General features: G+C 42.6%; 1 protein-coding gene across 1 annotated transcript; it reads right to left on the minus strand.

Annotated features, from left to right (window-relative positions):
* Positions 1 to 274: 274 nt before the first annotated feature.
* HHIPL1 (HHIP like 1) lies at positions 275 to 20,179 on the minus strand. Its single transcript, XM_071559392.1, has 9 exons — positions 19,763 to 20,179; positions 14,308 to 14,954; positions 11,880 to 12,023; positions 11,278 to 11,606; positions 9,342 to 9,468; positions 8,895 to 9,040; positions 5,793 to 5,874; positions 3,976 to 4,058; positions 275 to 1,318 (listed from the first exon to the last, which is right to left on the minus strand). Exons 1-9 carry the CDS (start codon positions 20,045 to 20,047, stop codon positions 801 to 803), a joined length of 2,361 nt encoding a protein of 786 aa, XP_071415493.1. The 5' UTR covers positions 20,048 to 20,179; the 3' UTR covers positions 275 to 800.
* Positions 20,180 to 21,590: the final 1,411 nt, after the last annotated feature.

Genomic DNA, 21,590 nt, shown 5'->3' on the forward strand with positions numbered 1-21,590 from the left:
GTGGAGAAACAAGTACAAAGTATCTTCAGGGTTAAAATAGGTAATGACCTGTTAATGTAAAAAGGGACAGATTTTCAACCCTGTCCACGTAAAAGGGGTCAGATTTTCTTTCCACTGAGGTTAGTGTAAACTGCAAAAATATTTTTCCTGTCTGTGTACTATGGTTTTTTTCTGAATTACCTGATTTTGCTTAGAGACAGTTATCCTTAATGACCATTAGGTTTATACAAAAAAAAAGCATTACAGAAAAATAATTATTCTTCAAACTAGCGAGTGGAAAGTTGAAAAAATATTTACTTGTGTATTTTGCAAAGAAAGACACAGATTTACACATACTAAAAACCACTGCTCAGAGCTGCAGGTGGCAAAGCAAGGCATACAACACAAACGCTTCCATAAGAGCAAAACATGGTCATTTGGGAATTTATTTTTTGGCAAAACATTGTGAAGCACAGCTGAGGAATGCTGTATTTTGAAAGAGGAAAAGGCAACAGAATGCATCTCTTTGCTAATCTATAAAGGCTGATGTTTGCAGTTCTCTTCTTAGAAACCCCCATATGTAAATGTAATTCCTGCCCACAACTTACCCAGGTCACTGCTTCAGCTTACTTTTTCTTTCCCTTCAAGCACCTTCATGCAGGTGCATGGGGGCAAATATGACAAAAACGATGAGACTACTTAGAACAGATGCAACATCCTCAGGGTAAGGCACAACTTCCTCTATACTGCAGCTGATTCAGAGGGTTGGGCAAAAAAGGGACGTGCTCCAAGTCCCTCTGCTGCCTTCCCCAACTCCTGTGTCACCAGTCTGGCACCTCCTCCCGGCTGCACACCACGCCAGCATCCTCCTCATGTGAGCAGTTGTGCGTGCCAACATCGGCGTGGGAGCACTCCAGCAGCGTCCTCTCCTGCCCGGAGCACTGGACATCATCAAGGAGAATGCGTAGGGAGGTCCCTTCCCCGAATTCTGCCTTCTTGGTGGCCCGCACCACGTAGGGGAAGCCCAGCTGGTGGCACACCACGGCAGCAGCGAGTGAGCTCCAGCCATCGTCACACACTGTGCCCCACTCACCATTGATGTAAACCTCCACCCGGCCACGGCCACGGCCGCGGCGTCCCTTCTCCATCAGCCGCACGGCGCCATTCCGTGGCTTCTTCTTCTTCTGCTGTCCCCCCTTCTGTCCTCCCCTCTTGGGCTTAGGGGTCCTGGGACTGGGTGCTGCTGTGGTGGGAGTTTTAGGGTCTGGCCTGCCTCTCCGTGGGGCCTCGGTTGTGGTCTTCAGCCGGTGATGTGGTGTCGGTGTTTTCATAATAAACTCTGTTGGGGGAAGACCCAGGAAACCACAAGTCTGTCACTCTGTGGACAATACCTCAAGACAACTATATGTAACCAGTGCTGGTTTTTTACTTACCCAACTAACTTCATGCAATTTGCCTAACTTGACCCTGTTGAGAAGCAACAGCACTCCCAGTAAACCAGTATTATCTCAGCAAAAAATGCCAGCTGCTTTTAGTTTAGGAGAGAGGACTGCAGGGCTGAATGCCAACACGTGAGCCTCTCCCAAAAAGGAAACTTCAAGCAGTTTATTGGCAAAATCTCAGCCTGGCCCTTAAAGGGTGGGCACTGGAGTTTCACAGTCAGAAGAGGAGTTCCCCACCATAGCCTTCTCTCCTGCTGAAAGCACTTTGAAAACAGGCACTATTCCTGCTCTTCTCTTCATTACTAAGGATTGGATCATTACCAGAGGAGAGTGTGGCCTCCCCACTGGGTCAGATGCTTTATTCAAAGGAGCTGAAATCGGGAACATTCAAAATCAATTCTCTCTGGTAACTGGAATGTGCAGGAGGAACAGAGTTGCCAGGACAACACATAAAACAGGATTTGAGGTTGGGCTTGTTCTTCCTTATGAAAAAAAAGTAAAAGAGCCTTGAACTCTGAAGAGCTGAAAATTCCTTGCTGTCACAGTTTCCAGGCATTACTGGACTTGCTTATTCATATGTGCTTTATTTTTAGCTTAAAAATAAGTTTTAATGTGCCAGAAGGAAGCAATTCAGAATTTCTCAGAATAACAATCAGCCAAGCTGGGACAGTATCACAGGCATCTGCAAAGATATCATGACTATTGGAATTATATCCCAGATTTATCCATTCTCATTCATAATTTGCTTTGTAGTACAGAGACAAGGAAAAATATGACTGTCTTATTTGTGCTTGATATCTATTGTCCCCCAAAGACAAACCGTTACAGTGGTCCATTTTTTTTACCAAAGTCTGCTCTTTGAAGAGGAATTGTATTTGAGACATGAAAATATTTCTCTTCTTTGAAAGCTGAGGTTCTGAAGGCAAGAAATGGATTTGAAAGTCTTACCTGTGCACAGCTCAGTTGCTGGAGCCTAATCTAGCAAAGCATTTAAAAATCCTGGAACTCATATGTAGGACTGTATGAAAGCTAATGGTCACCTGGGAGTGCTTTTCACCTCACTGGATCAAGTTGTTATTATATATTACTCTTTGTTAAGCTATTTATTAAATATGGCTCTGACAAATGCACTCATCCAGCTAATGCAAGCCACATGCCTTGGTGATTCTGTTACATTCACAATGAATACTAACCAAAACAGTAAATATTTGCACCTACACATCCTTGTTTGCATGCTTCTGAATCAAATGTTCATGTTAATTTTCACCAAAAAGTTAATTTAGTTCTTGAGACACTTAGTAGAATCTCTCCCACCATTTCTAAGTTTTGATTTGTGATGAAAACTACCTTGTCAACAAACCCAAAAGATCTAGTTATAAGTATAGTTTAAAAATCTAAACTTTAGACTTGCATAGAGAATAATGCATAAGCAGAAACAGAGACAAAACTGGTTGAATATGAACCAAGCTACTAATGTTTGGAATCTGCCCACCCAGCTTGCAAAGGAGAACATCTCTGAAGATGTGCTGAGTGCTCATCCATGTCAACGGTCAATAATTAGCCTTAGATCGTGTTCCACCTTGAAAACTCAATCTTCCAAGGTGCTGAGTGCCCTCATTATTCCCTGAAGCCAAAGCTGTAGGAACTGTCAGTGACCTAAATGCAATGTAATATGATTAATGTAATTAAAAATTAAATTAAAGTGTCCTGACCTTAGAGTCCCTACAGTAATATTAGCTTCGTGACAAAGTCCATAAAATATGCTGAGTTGGAAGGGAAGTTGTTAGAGTACTACCTAGGTATTTAAATGTGTAAATTAAATTAATGAGGGAAAAGAACAGTGATACTGCCTAATCTATTCTTGAGATCCTAATAATGTATTTAGGCTTTTACATCTAACATGGATAGTACTTGGCTTGCTGCAGATTCAGATCCACTGTTGACTGCTTTTTACTATACTGCTTCAGCAGTACAATACTCATGCTGTATGAAGCAATCAAGAAGCCCTGGAGGGTTTGGGTAAGCCAAGGGTTCACCTCAATGGCTGATCACTCCTTTATGTGGAGCAGTTTCTCATCCCATATTCGCTTACTTTAAACTAACAATGACTCAGCCATCATTTTGCTCAATGAGGTACTTCCCAATCCTTTAGCAATCATATCCTTCATCTCCTGAAATGCTCTTCACTACCTGAATCCACCGCAAAAAAATCAGGTGTCACTGAAAAGCACCATTGAACACAGAGTTTCCTTACAGTTACAGGGAAATCATGTTATGGCAGTGAAATGGGTATAATGTAGCATGGACAAGAGAGAATGTACAGGGCCAGATACTACAAAGCAAATTTTGCATGGCCAGGAGAGGGGAAATACTTTATGCCTTATTTGAACCAACTCTTCAGATCCAAAACAGCTGGTAAGACTTAATTTTGAGGATACTCTGAAGAGTGAAGTTCTGGGTGGTCTCCACCTGTGTGGAGATAGTGTAAAGCCTGGAGTTTGTATCTATTGCCAGTGAACATGCACCAATAATAAACAGCAACAGTGATACTCACTCTCCTTTGGCACAAATGGGATGCGCTTGCTTTTTACTTTCACTGGAGATGGCTCAACTCGGCATTTTCCTGGCGGTGCTCTCCTGTAAAAAAAGGCACACATAGAGTGCACATTTAATTCCTTTCCTCTGGCATGGCAAACCTTTACTTCCCCTTGTTTTTCTATGAATGTTATGTTCATTGGAAAAAAAATAAATGTCTGTTTAAATGATGCAAGTAATCTCTTACAGTAGAAAACACAACTAAACAATCACAGATCTCCATTGATCGAAGTCCAAATATTCACAAGGCACTGAGTCCTCTGGCTGTGTTTTCCCTTGCCACTATTGAATCCATTAAGGAAATAAAACATTTTCAGGTTCAAGCACTACAGAAGGAGACTAGTCAAACTGAAAATAAAAATTATGAAACTAGACAGTGTATGTTGAACATCTGACATTAAAGGTCATGTCTTCAGACTGTCCTCATGAAACCAAAAGAACACACTATTATTCATACAGAAAGCCCAAACAAAGGTGGTGCCAAAAATGCAATAGTTTCAGAAAACTCTGTCTCCTACAGAGGTTGTGTCTTAGTATGGTGCGTTATTTTGACACAAATTTGTTTGCCATAGAGGTATATTTCACTTCTGAGAAGTTATATCCTGTTCATCACCACTTTTTCCTATGACAGATGCCTTGTTAATCCTCAGACTTCTTCAGAGGTTTTCAAATTGGTTCAAAAATGCATGATGTTTGCATTTGGAGAGTAATTAGGATTCTTTGCATTTGCATTTCTGTGGAAGGCAGAGAGCTTCTCTCTCAGCTACCTCCACAAGGATGTTCCCTACTTCTATGATTTTTCCTGTGAGTTTTTTCTGTACTCTGCACATGAACAAAACTTCTTTTTAAACTTAAACTTATGACTTGCTTTTGACTTCTGCTTTCCTCATTTTTGCAAAGGTTGTGTAATACCAGCCTCTTAATACATAGTTTACAGGAACTCTTCTGCTGTGTTAGATAATGGAAAATGCTCCTGACAGAGGAGAGTTGGAGGAAAACACATGACAGCTTTTGGGGCTATTTAACTTTGGGGACTGGTTTCAACATAGAACTAGACAAGTGGTTTGGATCAAAATGCTCAGATAGCTAAAGGTGTAATTTTAATCCATATAAAGACATAAAAGCTACAAAAATCTCACTCTCTGTTTCTGGCTGAAAGTAGATTGGTGCTTAGCCAATAATAGTAACGCTTAAAAAACAGGAAGATGGAAAAAACAGCTGTAAGTCTTCCCACAAGACACAGCTGTTCCCTGTCTTGCCCAGTCTCAGATACACACACGTGGAATCCAGAAGGTGTAACAATGGCCCTGTTTTCTTGTCCAATCCATTTTCCACCTTGAAACACTAAAACTTTTTGGCATTAATTTCTGATTTTCCCAAGAAAGCACTGCAGGTCATACTGGTCCAGCTGCAGCTGCAGCTCCCTGGGATCAGGGCTCTTGTGGGAGATGCAGTAGCACCTTGAGAAAAACTGCCTCCTTTGGGCAGGAATCTAGAGAAACTTTGCTCAAGAAAGACAAGCCAGCCCTAAAATACAGCTTTAGTATTCAGGAACAAACCTCCCAACCCACATAACACCAACAGGCCCCATAACAAATTTGCACCAGGCAGTGTAGAACCCCACGATTGCAAGAGTAATCCAGACATTCCTTGATCAATTTCCACAGAAAGGCCTAGCATAGGAGAAGAGCTAGTTAGTCAGCCAACATCACTCATCACATCGACACCTGGACTCACTGCACCACACCCAGGCTCTGCAACAAGAACATCTCATACCTGGAGGTGTCCACCACTTTGTACACCACTCCATTGGGAGCTGTGGCACTTGGTACGCCAGTAGACATGAAGTACAGTTCCCCTGGGAAGAAAACAGGCACAGCCATGAAAACTCTTCATGGAGTTTCTGTCCTGTACAGCACAAACACATTAACTCTTCATCACAGGTCAGAGAGCATTAGGAAATGCAGACCAGCGTGGAGATGTAGTTATTGGAGGAAACAAGGCAAGTTTCAATTTGGGGTTGTAGTGGAGTTCATCTGCAGTTCATTGGTATACAATACCCTTGGTGAATGGAATCTTTTTCATATCATCATGAAGTATTATTTGGACAAATTTCCACTACAGGTTCACCTGCTCAGCCTTGACTTTTTGTCTCATTCTCATCTGTGTCCTTTGACTTCTCTAATCCAAAACAGCTAAACCCTCAATTCTCTTTGTTGAAACTAAATGAAAGGAAATTAATGAAGTTCACTGTCTTCTGCTTATTTGGATGAAGCACTCCTTTAGGTTGAATTACAGGAGAGTAACATTTGCTTTGGCTTTCTCTAACACACTCACAAAGTGAGACGTATCTCATGCAAAAGGCATTTGGTACACCACAGCTCAGTCAGGTTACCTGGACAGGGCTTGACCTTCAGCCAAACAATGTTTGTCACTATTTATTTGACTTATTTCCTCTTAGCTGCATTTCTATCCTCCTTCTCTTGTGCCAAGGAGACTGGGATAAGCAGTCCCTCTGGCACTCTTTTGCCAGCTGAAGTGCTTCAGCAGTGCAACAAAGAGGATCAGAGAGAAAGAATAAATTTGAAATATTAAAAAAAAAAGAAAAAGAAAGAAAAAGAGAAAGAACAAGAAAAAAGAAAAAGAGGCAGTGGAAACTTGCTTAGTGACCAAGGCAGATTTCTCTGGGTAACCTATGGGTACCCTGAGGAGAAAAGAGGAAGGAGCAGAGGGGTTGGAGTGAGCAAAGAAAGATGTAGGCAGTTGGTGCAGCTGGTGCTAAGCCTCCCTCCTCCTACCTGCTCTCCTGTTCTGCCCTGGGATGAGCTTCTCTGGATCATCCCAGAATAGAAACCAGACTCCTCTGGCCACCCCTGGCTGGTTTCTTCCTTTTTCTAGTGAGCTTCATTAATGAAAGGCCAGAAGCAGCCTTGATCCAAAGAAACACCAGGTACTGTGTCTTGTGGTGCTTTACATCCTGCCCTTCTTTCTTGAAAATTACCAGGCGGAAGTATGGATGCTCAGGCCATGAAGCACACAGGCTATACATGTGTGCCCCACAGACATGGCCCAGTGCCTGAGGTGCCCCTGATGTTCCACTGCCCAGAGATGGGGCTGTTTGTTTTTACAATGGCTGCACAATGAGCCAAAAATATGGATGTCCTCACCACAAAAACACATCCACTGCACCAGCCAGATTGACATTCATCAGAGCAACAACCCCAAAACTCAAATGTTACTGTGAAAAAAAAACTTGTTAAAATAAACTGTGAAAATCTTGTAAAAAATGAGATTACTGGCACAGAAAAAAGGTGCACAAGAAGACTGTTCATTGCAGATAAAAGCAAACTCACTACACTATTAACAACAGATTTCTTTCTCTTACTACAAAGCAAACACAAGGCAACTAACTACCTCTGAAAAGAAACTCCATCCCAAATCTCCACTCAGCTTTATCCTACTTAGTCAAAGTACATGTGAAAAGTGCAGGGCAGAAGGGTAGCAGTGTTTCAACCCTGCTTTGTTCAGACTGTGTTGACAGGTGCAGGAGGAGGCATATGATCCCCAAATGCATGAGCAAGGGCGACAATTAACAGCTTCATATGGCACTGGGCATAAAGCTAATTTAAACTAAGTTATTTGATTTTAGGATAAGATATCCTTCTTGCTACATTGTAGAATGGCCCTTTGAAATAGCTCTAACTGCCATGAATATTAACTATTAAAGAAAATGGACTTTAATGCCAAAAAAGTCAAACTTTCTAGTTAATACTTAATTTGGATTATTTGCATCGACTTGATAAAATTTGCACTTGCATAATTTGTGCAACATCTGAACTTGACATAATCTGCAGGAAAAACAGATGTTTAAAAGCTGGGGCCTTCTGAGAGAAGCTGCTTGAGACCATGAGCCAGGACATCCCTGCAACAGGGCAGAACACAACTCCTGCATTGCTGGGTTGCACATATGGCTACTTAGCAATGGTGCTGAACATTGTGGGGCTCATTCTCTCCCCATCCCCAGCCAGGGGCTGCATGGGCTGCATGCTCTGCAATACCCTTGTACAAACTATGAGAGCAACCACCAGCTCTCACCCCAGGATTCTTATTTCCTCCTTATCAAATTGCATCATCTGCCTTCTAGAAAGTGAAATGTCTCCAGTCTTGAAAACACAGCTATGCAAAGCTCCACTGAGGCTGTATCCTTCAGTCCGATGCAAGGGAAAATCCCAGGTGACACAACTTAAATATGAACTTAAGCAGCCTTTTGCTGATGCCTCACTCAACACATAAAATAGAGCTTTCATTCTGCTTTACCTTGAGAGATACAAATATCCCAGCCCAGGGTGAGCAGGTACATAATTGCTGTTCATGGCATCTGCTTTCCTGTATCCATTAATAATGCCCACAGTCTTCTTGACTAGTCAGGAACATTTACTTGCTCTTATTTGTTTATCAGCCTCTCAGGCTTCCAGGTCCTCCATTCCCCACAGCATGACACTGTGAAGGATGAGGTTTGTTTTCTAAGCTGTTTTATTCTTCTTGCCCCTCTCTGTTCCCTGTTCTCCAGAGGGTAGGTGCCCTGGCCATAGCATGTCCAGCATACGCAGACTCAGTCCCAAGGGAACAGACTCTCCAATTCTCCCTGCAAGCACTGTATGGCAAACAGACCTCAAAAATTAATGTTGTAACTTTGATTTGGTATTTGGGACACTGCTGGGAATCTCACCCATTGATATTTTAAAGACTGACACTTGTGCTCTGCCTCCTAAACATCCACTGCCTCCCAGGAGTCCTCTCTGATCCTTTCTTCAGTCTTTTAATCTGAAAAGAAAGCACAAACATGCCATCCAGTGTGACATAAAATTAAAATATTACCTGCTTCATCTTCAGCAAAGGAGATGATGTATTGGTAATAATTATTGATAAGCCCAGGGAACATGCAAGTTTGTCCTGTCCCCATGCAGATTTCACTGTACTGCCACTCTCCAGTAGCACGATCCTCCTTCAAAGACATCAGGCGTCTGCAAGGCAAAAGAACACTTCCACAACCTGACCAAGATGATGTATGAACATTAACATGGACACCTGAAAGGATGTTTAATGTTTCCTACCGTACTAGCTGCAATAGGAACGGCAGCTACTCTGAAAAATGAAAAACTGTCAATACTAACCAAATATATTTTACACCCTGCAACCCTTTGTCTTTCAATGGCAACACAAGCCCATGAAAAAATCAAGAGGGGAGGGTTTAAGGGCTATCAGATTTGTGGGAGGATATTGGTTAGGGATACAGCTTAGTAAATGTCCAAAGTGTTTACTTACCCACTCATAAAATCACCAAATATGTACAGGCCATTCAGGTTTGGAGACTCGCAACCCCGATAGACATAGCCGCCTGTCACAGATTTCCCCATTTTGTGTGGATACGCATAAATTGGAAGCACATCATCTGTAGGGCAGAAAGGTTCTGTAACTTAATTGACATGTGCTGCAGAATAGCTGTTTATCTAGATTGTTCTGAGACTAGTGGACTACAAAAATGAGTTTCACTGGAATATCTTCTATTTAAAAGAAGTGACAATGGAGTTGTATTCAGTGTGATTTTCACCTTTTCAGAACCATATTTGATAGCCCTGCCAATTGCCAACACTCACCAAGACCTCACCACTGTCCTGAGCCCTTCTCCCACTAAACCCCATCTCTGTTAGTGCCACTTCTGGCTCGTTTCTGCAGAGCCTGGCTGGTTTAGCCATGAATTTGCAGCTCACTCTTAGAGTCAGTGCACCCATGCAGGAGATGTTTGTTCAATGCAGCTTTGCTTAGGTGGTGAATGGGAAAAGAGAGATGAGTAACTCCAGACTGCAGGCACTGATGAAAATACATGTCAGATGTCAGCACAAATAGCTTCTGTCTCTCTGAGATGCAGGAGCTAACTTGAAAGGGCCATCAAATATTTATGGTATGGGACAGGCATGATGTAGTACTGGCATATTCATTGTAAAATATAAGTTAAAACTCAAGACAGATGTAAAACAGAGGGAGGGTCTCTGTTAGGTGTTTCCTCCCCTTTCTTTTGAAAATTCCTGGGTCACAGGTGCCTCATGGTACCCATTTCTTCTTGTCCTCACTGTCTTTTTCCTTGACTGTGTAGCAAACGCCTCAAGCAAATCCAGCAGCTCTGCCAGCAAGGAAGTTGCACCAGAGGCATTTCATCTAAAGCAGGTGTTTTCTACACTTCAGCTGTACTTATTATTCTAAAAGGGCTGTGACATTTCACTGTTCTAACAAAAGGGTCTCTAAAGGCATCAAAATTGTTCTGAATCCCTGGAGACCTCAGTACAGTGCCTGCCACAAATGCTCACGTGATACTGTCAAAAATGAGAACACTAAATGAGCTCTCTGATAACTGCTTCAGAAAGGGAGTATGAAAAATCTGCTCCCTGCTCTCAACCTTTTCATTAAAAATACTTAATCACTATCACTGTACTTATAGCCAAGTTAATAAAAGGAAGAAAGTTAAATAACAACACTTAGCACATAGAAGAGAAAAAAATCAGAATCTCAGCTAATGCAAATCAGTGCCAGCCCACTGGCCCACTGGATCTCTGGGGAGAGACTCCAGTGAAAGATGTAGTCTACATTAGACCTTGCAGCACAATGCATTCTGACTTCACACATGCATTGGAATTTAGCCAGCCAGCGAGAACCCTGAATCCAGTTTGGAACAGTTTAAAAATATGAAAATAAAATAAGGTTTTAATTTTTGGCCTAGCTAAAGGAAACAAAAATACATCATACATTCAGTTACCTGCAAAACAGGCAGCGTGCATACAGGTTGAACAGCTTACATAACATGATTTTTTTCTCTGTTTTTAAAATATAAGTAGACTACTTGTGAGTTATGGAGAAAAATACAATTGCTCCAAATTTTTCTTGCTCCTGCATGAAAGCTTATTCTGTGAGGCAGAGATGAAATTCTTCCCCTAAGTCACCAAGTAATTTGACTAACAACACAGATCACCTAGAAAAATAACAGCCATCATGTTTCCTTTTCCTCCTAACTCAGAAGCCCTAACATTTGGACTTTCAATATTTGCACCCAAGTCAGTTCTGTTCTAGACCAAGACAGTATAGATTTACATCTCAAAAGGGCATGTTTACCACCAAGCAGCCAGGTTTTGAGGCAGGAATTAAAAATGATGGTGCAGAAAACTGCACAGTGGGAGATGTAGGTAGTTTAGAGAGCACAAGTATTTACCCATTGAAGAGTTGGCACAAAGCTTTTTGTCATAACAGCTGAACCCTTCCCTGGCCCTCCAGCCATAATTTTTCCCTTTCTCGACAATGTCGATTTCTTCGTATTTATTCTGGCCCACGTCTCCGCAGAAGAGCCGCCCTCTCCCTTCTTTGGTGTCAGGTTCACCCCTATCAAAAGAGCAGCGCCACATATTCCTCACTCCGTATGCATAGACTTCAGGGCGAGCTGTAGGGTCATTGATAAAAGGGTTGTCAGGAGGGATCCGGTACACGGGCCCACGGTCATTGTTGTTCACATCGATCCGCAGCACTTTGCCCAGCAAGGTTGACCTGTATTGGAAGAAGTAAAGAAAGAGAAAAATATAAAGAAATAAAACTAGACCATGGTTAAACATTGAAGATGGGGAGTTTGGAAAGTCTAGGGTTTTATTCTTTCTGGTTTGGAAAAGACAAGTCTCTGAATACCTTGGAAAAAAAAACATTTTAATATAATTGCAATTGCCAGACAGCCTTCAGGTGACTGGCATTGACTTCCCACACCCCAGTGCTCCATGGACACATGCTGGTAGCCTGGAACTGCCATAGGGATGGATCCTCTCTTACTTGTTCTGGGCATTTCCAAAGGTCCCAAAAGGATCTCCAGCCATGCCTCCATCTCCAGTAAATATATAGAGATACTCATCATCTCCAAAGAGCAGCTCTCCTCCATTATGGTTGGAAGCAGGTTCTTCTATTTCCAGGATTATCCTAAGTGAAAACGCAGAGGAGGGAATTACCTACTGTGAAAGTCTGAAGCAAATGGCAGAGCAATATCATGGCAATGTTGCCCTTGACAGATGGAAAGAGTTACAGATTGGTTTTGATACAAATTCCTCCATATCCACTTCACTGAATTTTGCCTGGGCATAACTGATTTTATAACCTTAAATAGTTCCAACATATTTTCCAGATTACAGAAACTCCAAATTGTGTAATGTGGAAAACCTGGGAAATCACAGGACAAGATATACTTTTAATTACTTATACATTTTCTCTGCTTCTTTCTTCCTCCTTGTTAAACTTCTTCTTTATTTTCCCTTTATATTTTTAAAGAAACAGCATCTGAGCTTATAACCACATGTAAACTGCAAAAGAAAGGACTCCAGCCCATCCCTGGACCTGTACAGCACTTGGCACAATCCTGACATGGTGCTCTCAGGGAAAACATAAAACTTTTAAAACTTTAAGAAATAGTTAAATTCTTAAAGAGAGAAGAATCCTTAAATGATAATTATACACTTAGGACCTCATGAATTTAAAGAGCAGTTAAAAGCAGCCCCACCAACAAACTGACATTTTGACAAAAGTTATTCAAAGCAATGCCAACAAATATTACCTTAATTTTAAACCTAAACTCTCTCTTTTATCTCTTTATTTTTCTGCACCTTTCATAATAAGGAAACGGTAAAATATGCATGCAGTGGAGGTTCCCATGTGTAACAACTGAAGTTTATTTCACTCCAGCTTCTAAAAAAAAGTCCAGATTTCATGCTGGCAGTGCATCTCAACAGCTACAAAAGCAAATTATAATATTTACTTATACCACCTCATTTTTAGCCAGGTTTTTTTCCCTTCTGAAATACAAATAGTTATTATGAGTTGTGAGAAGAAACCCAACTATGGAGTTATTGTCATGTCCTTTAGGATGCTACCACCTCTGTGATAAGATAATTGTGCAAGAGTGCCCAGAATCTGACTGGGAGAAGGAGCAAGGGAGGATCCTGTGCAGCACAAAGGTAAATCCTCCTTAGCCTCCCAAAGAAGCTGGAAAGAACACAAAATACATCAAGTAAGTGTCTGAGTATAAACAGACACACGCCTTTGTACCGAGACAACGCACACCACATGTCAGCCTGAGCTCCCTCTTGGGCAGCATCACAGGATGAAGTCAGTGGGACCTGTGCCTACATAAGCACAACAGGACCACAATTCTGTTTCCTTAAGCTTTTGCTGTACTAACAATAAGCTAAATAAGCAAAGAAAATGTTTCAAACATAGAGCCTGAGGATTTTTAAACGGGGCAGCTCATGGGCCCTGACATCTGCAGGTTTAAGCTCCTGACTTGCTTTCCTGAGTATCACACTGTAATCCACCTTACCTGTCATCTCAAGTGCTGTTTACACTGAATTCCTGTAATTGCTTTATAAACCAGTGTCCCCTTTCTATCATTAGGCTACATGCATTTTTGAGATAGAATCATCCACAGCTGAGTATTTGGAAAGCCCCCAATATAAATCACATAACAAAGCAAAAATCTTAGCCTTATTAATATTCAGGGTCTCTTAAAACAGTGGTTGTATGACATGGTTCTGCAACAGGTTATAAATCTCTACAAACAAGCCCCTCATATCTGGGCATATTAATGTGGATTAACTGCAGGCTCAGATTCAAACAAATGACATTTCCAATCAAAATGCACTTTATAATAACACAGTGGTTTGCATTTTATTTAAATTGATATTGATTTCTAATATCACAGAATTGAGTTGTTGTTCAAATAAAGAACTGAGGGGGGAACCAAATCCATCTTTGGTCTGGTATCACTCAGTTTCTTTGTACTGATTTTGGAAACTTTAGGCTTCAGAATGAATTTCACTCATGCTTTGCAGAAGTCTATTTTAAAGATAATCATAACAATAAAAATAAAGGAAAACCAAACCAAAAATATGAAACAATCAAAACAAACAAATCCACACCCAACCAAAACCCCAAAATATTTCCTGTAAATAATGTTTAATCCATGTTCTAAAGTTAAACCCTCTGACATACTAGAACTGAGAATTGTAAATGTTTTATCCCTGAACACTTGCAGTTCATCCATGGAGGACACACAGGTTCTCTACTTCAATATGCTAGACATGAACTCCAACTAACATACCAACACACTGGAATGCAAGAACAATATTAAGCTAAATAAGTTTCATTCATTAATAAAAAACACACAAGCTTCTGAGATCTTAAATATATTTGCAGAGAAAAGTGCATACAATACCTTTCAGAACCATGGTCCAAGGCATTCATGTCAGCATAAGAAATTCTGAACTCACTGATTCGTATTATCTCTTCATAACCAACTTCAACTGAATAGTAGACATACACTTTACCATTAAATTTGAATTTAGGGTGGAAGACGATACCTAGAAACCCTCTCTCGTCTCCTTCCCACGGGGAGGTAAGTACAGCTTCGCTGATGTTCAAAAATGGCTTTTCAAGCCTGGATCCATCAGGGAGGTAGGTCCACACCAGGCCAACCTGCTCTGCAATGAAGAACCTGTGTGTGCCATCATTGGCATGCACCATCGCAACGGGATTGCGCAGCCCATTGGCAACCTCCACGAGGCAGAGCTGGAGACAGCCCTCTGCATCAGCAGTGACTAACCCCAGGTTTTGGTTAAGGTTCTGGTTAGCCAGCAGGTGTGGAAAGCAGTAGTCGGTGTCCTCTAAGGACAGGTAGCGGCAGAGTTTTGCCTTGTTGTTTTCCAATGCAATTAACTCTCGGTCCTCAAAGAGGAGGTGAAAAATGGAGCGACAGTTTTGCCACACTTGCATGCAATAGTCCTGGCAAAGTCCTGGTATCGTCCTCACTGGGGTGGAGGGATCTTCAGCGTCATACAAGTGAGCTGCATATGGAGAGCATTCCTAGAGGGAGAGAGAAAAAACCTCAACTCATTTCTTGAACCAGAGTTGAACAGCTGAACAGCGACACTAATTGGAGATATTTCACCTTAATTAAAAGATATGTTGTAGTTTAATTTGAAGATATATTAACAGAGGAAAAGATCTTAGAAAGTGGGTTTATCTCAGCATTCATGGAAATGATCTCCAATATTCCTGGAGAAAGCTGACTTCCTTATGCTGTTACTCCTTTATTCCAACCACAGCACTAAGAAAACCAGCAATGGTGTGCATCTGGCTACATCACCCTAGAAGACTGTAATGAGAAAAAAGAGACTTTTCTTTCTTGGGTGCTGTGACTTTATCTATGAAATAACAAGAGGATTCACCACAGCACATAAACCAAAGAGTTAGCTGAGAAGATTCAGATCCCACATTTCCAGACTGACAAGGGAAATGAAAAGGCCATCAGGGCCAAAGCCCAAACTTTCATAACTCATTATCTGACAGTACAGACATGCACCTCAAACATGGATGTCATTTACAGCTTGGAAGGAATGGGATGAGAAAATGGAGGAGGAGGAGGGGAGAAGAATGGTCTCCCTGTATACACCATCCTTGGTTGGGTCCAGCTGTCTTTGCTGGTGGATCTTTGCCTATGAACAGTTTATAACCCCAAACAGGAGTGGTGAAATCTCATGATTTCTGATGATCATGACATGAGTCACCAAGTTCTTCAAGGGAGGATCCAGTTACAGGATTTAAGTGATCAGCAAATGGCCATAATCCAGGCAAGGTCCACTGGCAGCAGCTGCAGCTCAACCCTTGTTTATGTAGGGTGCAACCTTGGAAATCTACCTTTGGACTGGATCGTGTTCACATGGTCCATTGTATTCTCCATGAGAACTCCAACAGGCACATTTTCCTTATGTAAAAGCTGCAATCCAGTAAAACTGTGTAAATTATGAACTGACTAAAGTGACTCAGTTCTGCTTTGCAAAGGCTTTTCCTTGTAACAAAGACACCATATTTTCTAGTTGCAATGCATCTTCCCAACAAGCATCTCAAAAGTCCTCTTCAAATAACACAATATGACTCTGTGGAGGCTCAATTATTTTCACAGGGTAGATAAACAACTGAGGCAAGAAAGGTCAGAGGAGAAACTATACTACTTGAATAAATTCCTTATTTTTTAATTCCTATCTTGCATTTGTTCTTTTTTTGACTAAGCAAAACCAGTTTAGTAAAAAGCAAAAATATAGGGAGTTATTTCTGAATATATAGGGAGCTATTTCTTAATGCAGATTACAGCACTACTCAACAACTGAAAAGATACAACATTTGAGATACCAAACTGTTTAAATTAGCTGACAAGTACACACAATATTTAATTTTTATTTTATTTTCCATTACATGCCATAATAAACTGAGGGACCATATAACAGATAATTAGTCCACAATAAGCTTTCCTCCTGGAATGTCAAGCCATTCATTGCAAAATGAAGGTTATTATGCCTTCAAATGAGCAGCAATTAATGTGGTAAAAAGAAGATTGTGTGTGACACAAATCACTGAAATTACACAGTCAGACTGGGTAACACACTCTGCTCGGTTACATGAGATGGGACAGGGACAGAGACAGAAAGAGACGAAGCATTTGTCAATTCAGTTGTAATGCCTGAAAATTTAGCCCTAGAAAGCAAATTGAAATGGGACAGAAAGGGAATTTGATGGGTTGGAGTTCAACCTGTTGTTGCCTATGGAGGTTTTGCATTCAGAGAAAGAAGGCCTCTGGCTTGAGTACCGAGGTGTACCTCATTTTCTGAATACCTATTTAAAAGCAGGTAGTGATCTTATGTATTATAAAGCCCTGACTTCAGCATCAAAATTACAAATAGCCCAGAGGTATGATTTCCCTGTCCCTTTGCCTTGCAGGCAGTTCAGACCAGCCTCAGGTGTGTCTGAATAGCAATTGTAGGCAACTTCCATCCTTATGTTGCTCTTGATGGAATAAGGTTAATTGTAGCAGCATTACACTGGCAGTGATCTTCAGAGATCTATCACTAGCCAGTTTCCAAGCATGTGCCTAGAGTATTTTCCAGGCATAGATGAAATATTTTCCAATTTTCATTCCACGAGAGATGGAGCCTGATGCCTGATCCTGAGTTTCTCTGCTTCCAAAACAAATGTTGTGGTCCTTCACCCTTCATATCATCATGTCATGTTCACTTAACTCAAAATACCAAGAAACTCTATCCTTAGTCAGAGCCCAGTATCACTAATAGTTCTAAATTCTCATTTCCAAATGATACGGTTTGTTCATTCATTTTAAACTATGATGTGGTTCAAAGGCCAAGGAAACTAATGGAGAGATGATCAGTAACTTCAGTAGGGCTGAAACAAGTTTGCACTATGAAAATGACTCATCAGAAAACAAAACAAGTCACATTAAGACAAGCTAGCCAAATCCATCCCATCTGTTCCAGGAATTCAGTGGCAGCTACTTATCTGAGGAATTACAACAGTCTGAATCTGAAGGAACACCCACATCAAACAATGGCTTATTTACTGTTGCTATCAGCCTGGAGGAAGCAACAGGACTCCTCAGAAAAGCATTTAACTTCCACCTTATCCCTGACATTCCTTGTCCACCTCCATGTGGAATCTCAAGCCTTTAAGCAAGCTGTTCCTCGAGAAGCAAAATGAGGCATCCATTCTCCTGCAGTATGGTGGAGAAAAGACAGCTCCAGGGTAGTTTTATAGCACTTTCCCGTATCTAAAGAGGCTACAAGAGAGCTGGAGAGAGACTTTTTACAAGGGCATTTAGTGATAGCATGAGGGGGAATGGCTTTAAACTGAATGAGGGTCGATACAGACTAGATATAAGAAAAACGTCTTTTACAATGAGGGTGGTGAAACACTGGAACAGGTTGCTGAGAGAGGTGGTAGGTGCCCTATACCTGGAAACATTCAAGGACAGGTTGGAGGGGTTCTGAGCAACCTGATCTAGTTGAAGATGTCTCTGCTCATTGCAGGGGGGCTTGGACTAGGTACCTTTCAACTCAAACTATTCAATTACACTATGAATTTAAGAGAAGGCAGGAATACTCCCTGCAAGTATAAACTGAGACACTTGTCAAAATAATTTGATCACATTTGCAAGAATTCCTGAATTGTGAACAGAAGAGTGCTGAATAAGTCACAGAAACCCACTTATTAATTGAGGTGTAGAATACAAATTGTATAGACAATGAATGAATTGAGGCATAATGTTCTAGATTGTTTGCAATGCCTGAACTTCCATTTCACACTTGTGCAGCCAGTGGTTGTGTTTTTTAGCTACATCTGGGCTGGTGGTGCACTGAGCTCATCAGAACATTTCAGTGAATCATTTCTCCCACATTGAAATGTCTGCTTCTGAACAAATTTTCAGTTGTCTTTCTGAACACAGGAGATTTAACTATCACGTCCAGAGGAAGGAGTGCTTACCAGGCACTGCTAACTGGTTTCCTATCTGCAAATAGACTTTTGGACTTTGCTTGTTTCAGGAATATAGTCAAAGTTTTTTTACTCCCAGTACAATGGGAGATGAAATAGAAATCAGGTCTCTAGAAGCTGATGTGGAAAAGGGTTGTCTATCTCTTCACACTTTCAGGAACACAAGAAGTACCCTGCAAAATGCTAAGAGCAGTATTTCTGAAAAGCCACTTTGATCCCATCTGAGCACAGCAGATGAGACTGCACTGTCTGAATTAATTTAAGATTTACACTTGCACAGTGCAGAGCTGCCACTGCTCTGTCTCAGGGGAATTTTCATACATGCGAAGCTGCCCCTGATGATAGGGTCAGATGCTTTGCTCTGTGCAGACTGTGATCATCCTGTTATCATATCTGGTCACAGAGCATCAGCCCTGAGTGGAAACTCCCCCCTGTGCAGGATGCACATCACAGAGGTTTCTAGGCCACATCCTCAGGCATTGCCCTCCATTCGTCATCAGGACTGTCAGCACCTGGCACAAACTAAAGGCATTTCAGGATGCTGTAACCCAAAAAAAACCAAAAAAACCCCAAATGACCACTTGACCCCATTAACTAGGCATAACAAGGAACATGATTTCTGCAGGCATGTCCCCCATGGGTAACTTCACCAGGTCCCCTGACTTAACCCTGGGAGGGTGAGGGAAGTCTGCAAATTGCAGCTGTCCACATACCCATCTCAGAGCATTGTTGCTCATAAATTAAAGCAGAGCAACATCCCCATTCCTCTTTCAGATACCTGCTAAGGAACAAAAAGTCCACTGGGATACCTGAGGATGGACAGTTGCTCCTGCCAGTGCATGGGAGCACATGTCTAGGCTGTTGCACTATTCCTGATGTTCCCATATTTGGGCCAATGCACAGTGCCTTTGCCCAGGCACTAATGCCATGGCTTATGCACCTGTGGGGTGGTCTCTGTACTCCTGTCCAGGCTTGGGAACTAACACCATGCCTCACACTCCCTGGACTATCCAAAGACCCCGTATGGCTAGATCAGTGCATCAATGTGCCGATGTCTGGGCCAAAGCATCCATACGTGGTCTTGATGCAGCTCTGCATGGGTGGATGCACCCACGTCTGGGCCAAAGCCCCGTGACGGAGCAGAAGCATCCAGGCCCATGCCAGAGCTCTGTGCAGTGGCAGAATACCCCTGCGCGGCTGGTGGTGTCCACTGCACATTGGAAGACCCTTCCCTGAGTGGCTGAAGCCTCCAGCTCAGCTGAAGCCCCTGTGCGGCAGGAGCCCCGCAGCGCAGCAGGAGCTCCGGGAGCCCCAGGCGCGCCAGGAGGTCTCACCTGGCAGAGCAGGTCCTGCAGGTGCCCGGCGCAGGCGGCGTAGGTGTGCCCGTCGAGGCTGGCGCTGAGGCGGTAGAAGCGCTGTAGCAGGGCGCGGTCGCGGCTCGGGTCACAGCAGCCGAACTCGGCGTAGCGGCGGCAGAAGGCGAGGCCCCGGGGTGGCCGGAACGGCGGCTTGAAGTCCAGGCACTGCGGGTGCGGCCGCGCCAGGCGAGGGGCGAGGGCTGCCGCCAGCAGCAGCGCCAGAGCCGCCCGCGCCCCGCCGCGCCCCGCAGCCCCTTGCATGGCGTTGCCCCCGGCACAGCCCGCGGCCGAGCTGGGCGCTGCTGCCCGGAGGCTCGGCCGGCCCCGCTCCGCCCGCGGGGGAAGGGGCGCGGGGAGCGGCCGCACCGAGGACTGTGAGCGCCGCGACGGCCGGCCCCGCGCTCTCGGGGTCCCGGCGCCGCTCGCCGGGCGCGCACGGCTCGGTGGTGGCTTTGGACGGGCGATTTGAATTGGATTCCACTCAGAGAGCGCAGCGGGGCAGGTACTCGGCAGGACAGTCAGCACAGGGTGTCACACAACACCAGTGCAGCGTACACCACCAGAGTGGAACGAACTGGGACCAATTTTTTAGGTCACTCCTCAAGTGTTGGCTGCTGAACTCGGCTCTGTCGCCGATGCTATTGTATGACCCAAACACGGTCGCACTCGGAGTTTATTCGGCTGATGGAAATATTTAATAATAAAAAACTTAGCTTCACTACAGCTAGTGGTTCTGCGTCCTTTGGCAGTCTCATCCTGGGGGAACCTCTGGGATTAGATTCAGTTTTGAGACTGAAAGGGGAAGGTCTGGTGTACCCTTTACACTGTGTAGCCCTCGACAACCCAAATGACATACTGTGCTCTATGAAGATGCTCTTCCCACTTAAATAGTTCTCCCTCCATGTTGTCCAGGAACATTTTGCCCAAATAAAAGAAAAATTGCTGGTGACACTTTCCTTACCCAAAAATGCCCCAGGAAACCATTTACTCCAAATGTGGATTTTTGCACATCATATAGGCTTATCATATGTGGTTATCAGCTATTAAGTCCCATGTAGATGGCACTTTTTTCCTGTTAAACACATCTAGCCACAGTGTATTACGTATTTTAATATTAACACATGGGCTGACCCTCAAAGACAAAGAATGTGGGGTTCATGCTGATATGCTATTTTTGACTCCTGCTTTGAGACCAGAGAACTACTGTATGGTGCATATGGACTATAAAATCACTGCATAGCTTGGAACATCTTGTCAGGAGACCATATGTGTTATAGCATTTAATAGTTTATTTTCTCTCCATATGTTTATGTAACTGCTGCTAAGGTGATTAAAATTCTGCAAATGTGCAAGCAACCAGAATACCTGATGATCTCACTTGAGAATTCTCGGCCCTTTTATTTTTGGTCATTCAGACCCACTTTTTTATGGACAACCTCAGTAAGTGCATTGGAAACCACATGGTCTGGATGCTGTCCCTGGAAAGATTGCGTGCCATGCAAAAAATGACTATACAGTTATGCAACCCCATATTGCATAAACAACCCTGATGTAAACACATCTCCCTCTTCATTCCTGCTAATCTTTTATTTCTGTGCTTAACACTGGCTATTGTTTTAGATAATTTTTAGACATTGTTAATTAACATTGCAATAATTCTTAACATATAAAGAAAGGATTGCAGTAACCAAACATATTGTGGATAATGAGATTTATCTTATAGCCTCTTGATTTGCTATTGTAGTTCTTGATTGGTTTGGCATCCATGAAACAATACAGAAATGAAAGGAAAATTAAAGGCTGT

This window comes from Pithys albifrons, chromosome 6, assembly GCF_047495875.1.
Source record: "Pithys albifrons albifrons isolate INPA30051 chromosome 6, PitAlb_v1, whole genome shotgun sequence".
Taxonomy (NCBI): Eukaryota; Metazoa; Chordata; class Aves; order Passeriformes; family Thamnophilidae; genus Pithys; species Pithys albifrons.

Coding starts and splice junctions, on each gene's coding strand:
- HHIPL1 (XM_071559392.1), bottom strand. CDS start 20,047: ATGCAAGGGGCTGCGGGGCGCGGCGGGGCGCGGGCGGCTCTGGCGCTG. Junction 11,607..11,879: donor TTTGGAAATGCCCAGAACAA/GTAAGAGAGGAT, acceptor CTTCCAATACAG/GTCAACCTTGCTGGGCAAAG. Junction 9,041..9,341: donor TTTGGTGATTTTATGAGTGG/GTAAGTAAACAC, acceptor TTTGCCTTGCAG/ACGCCTGATGTCTTTGAAGG.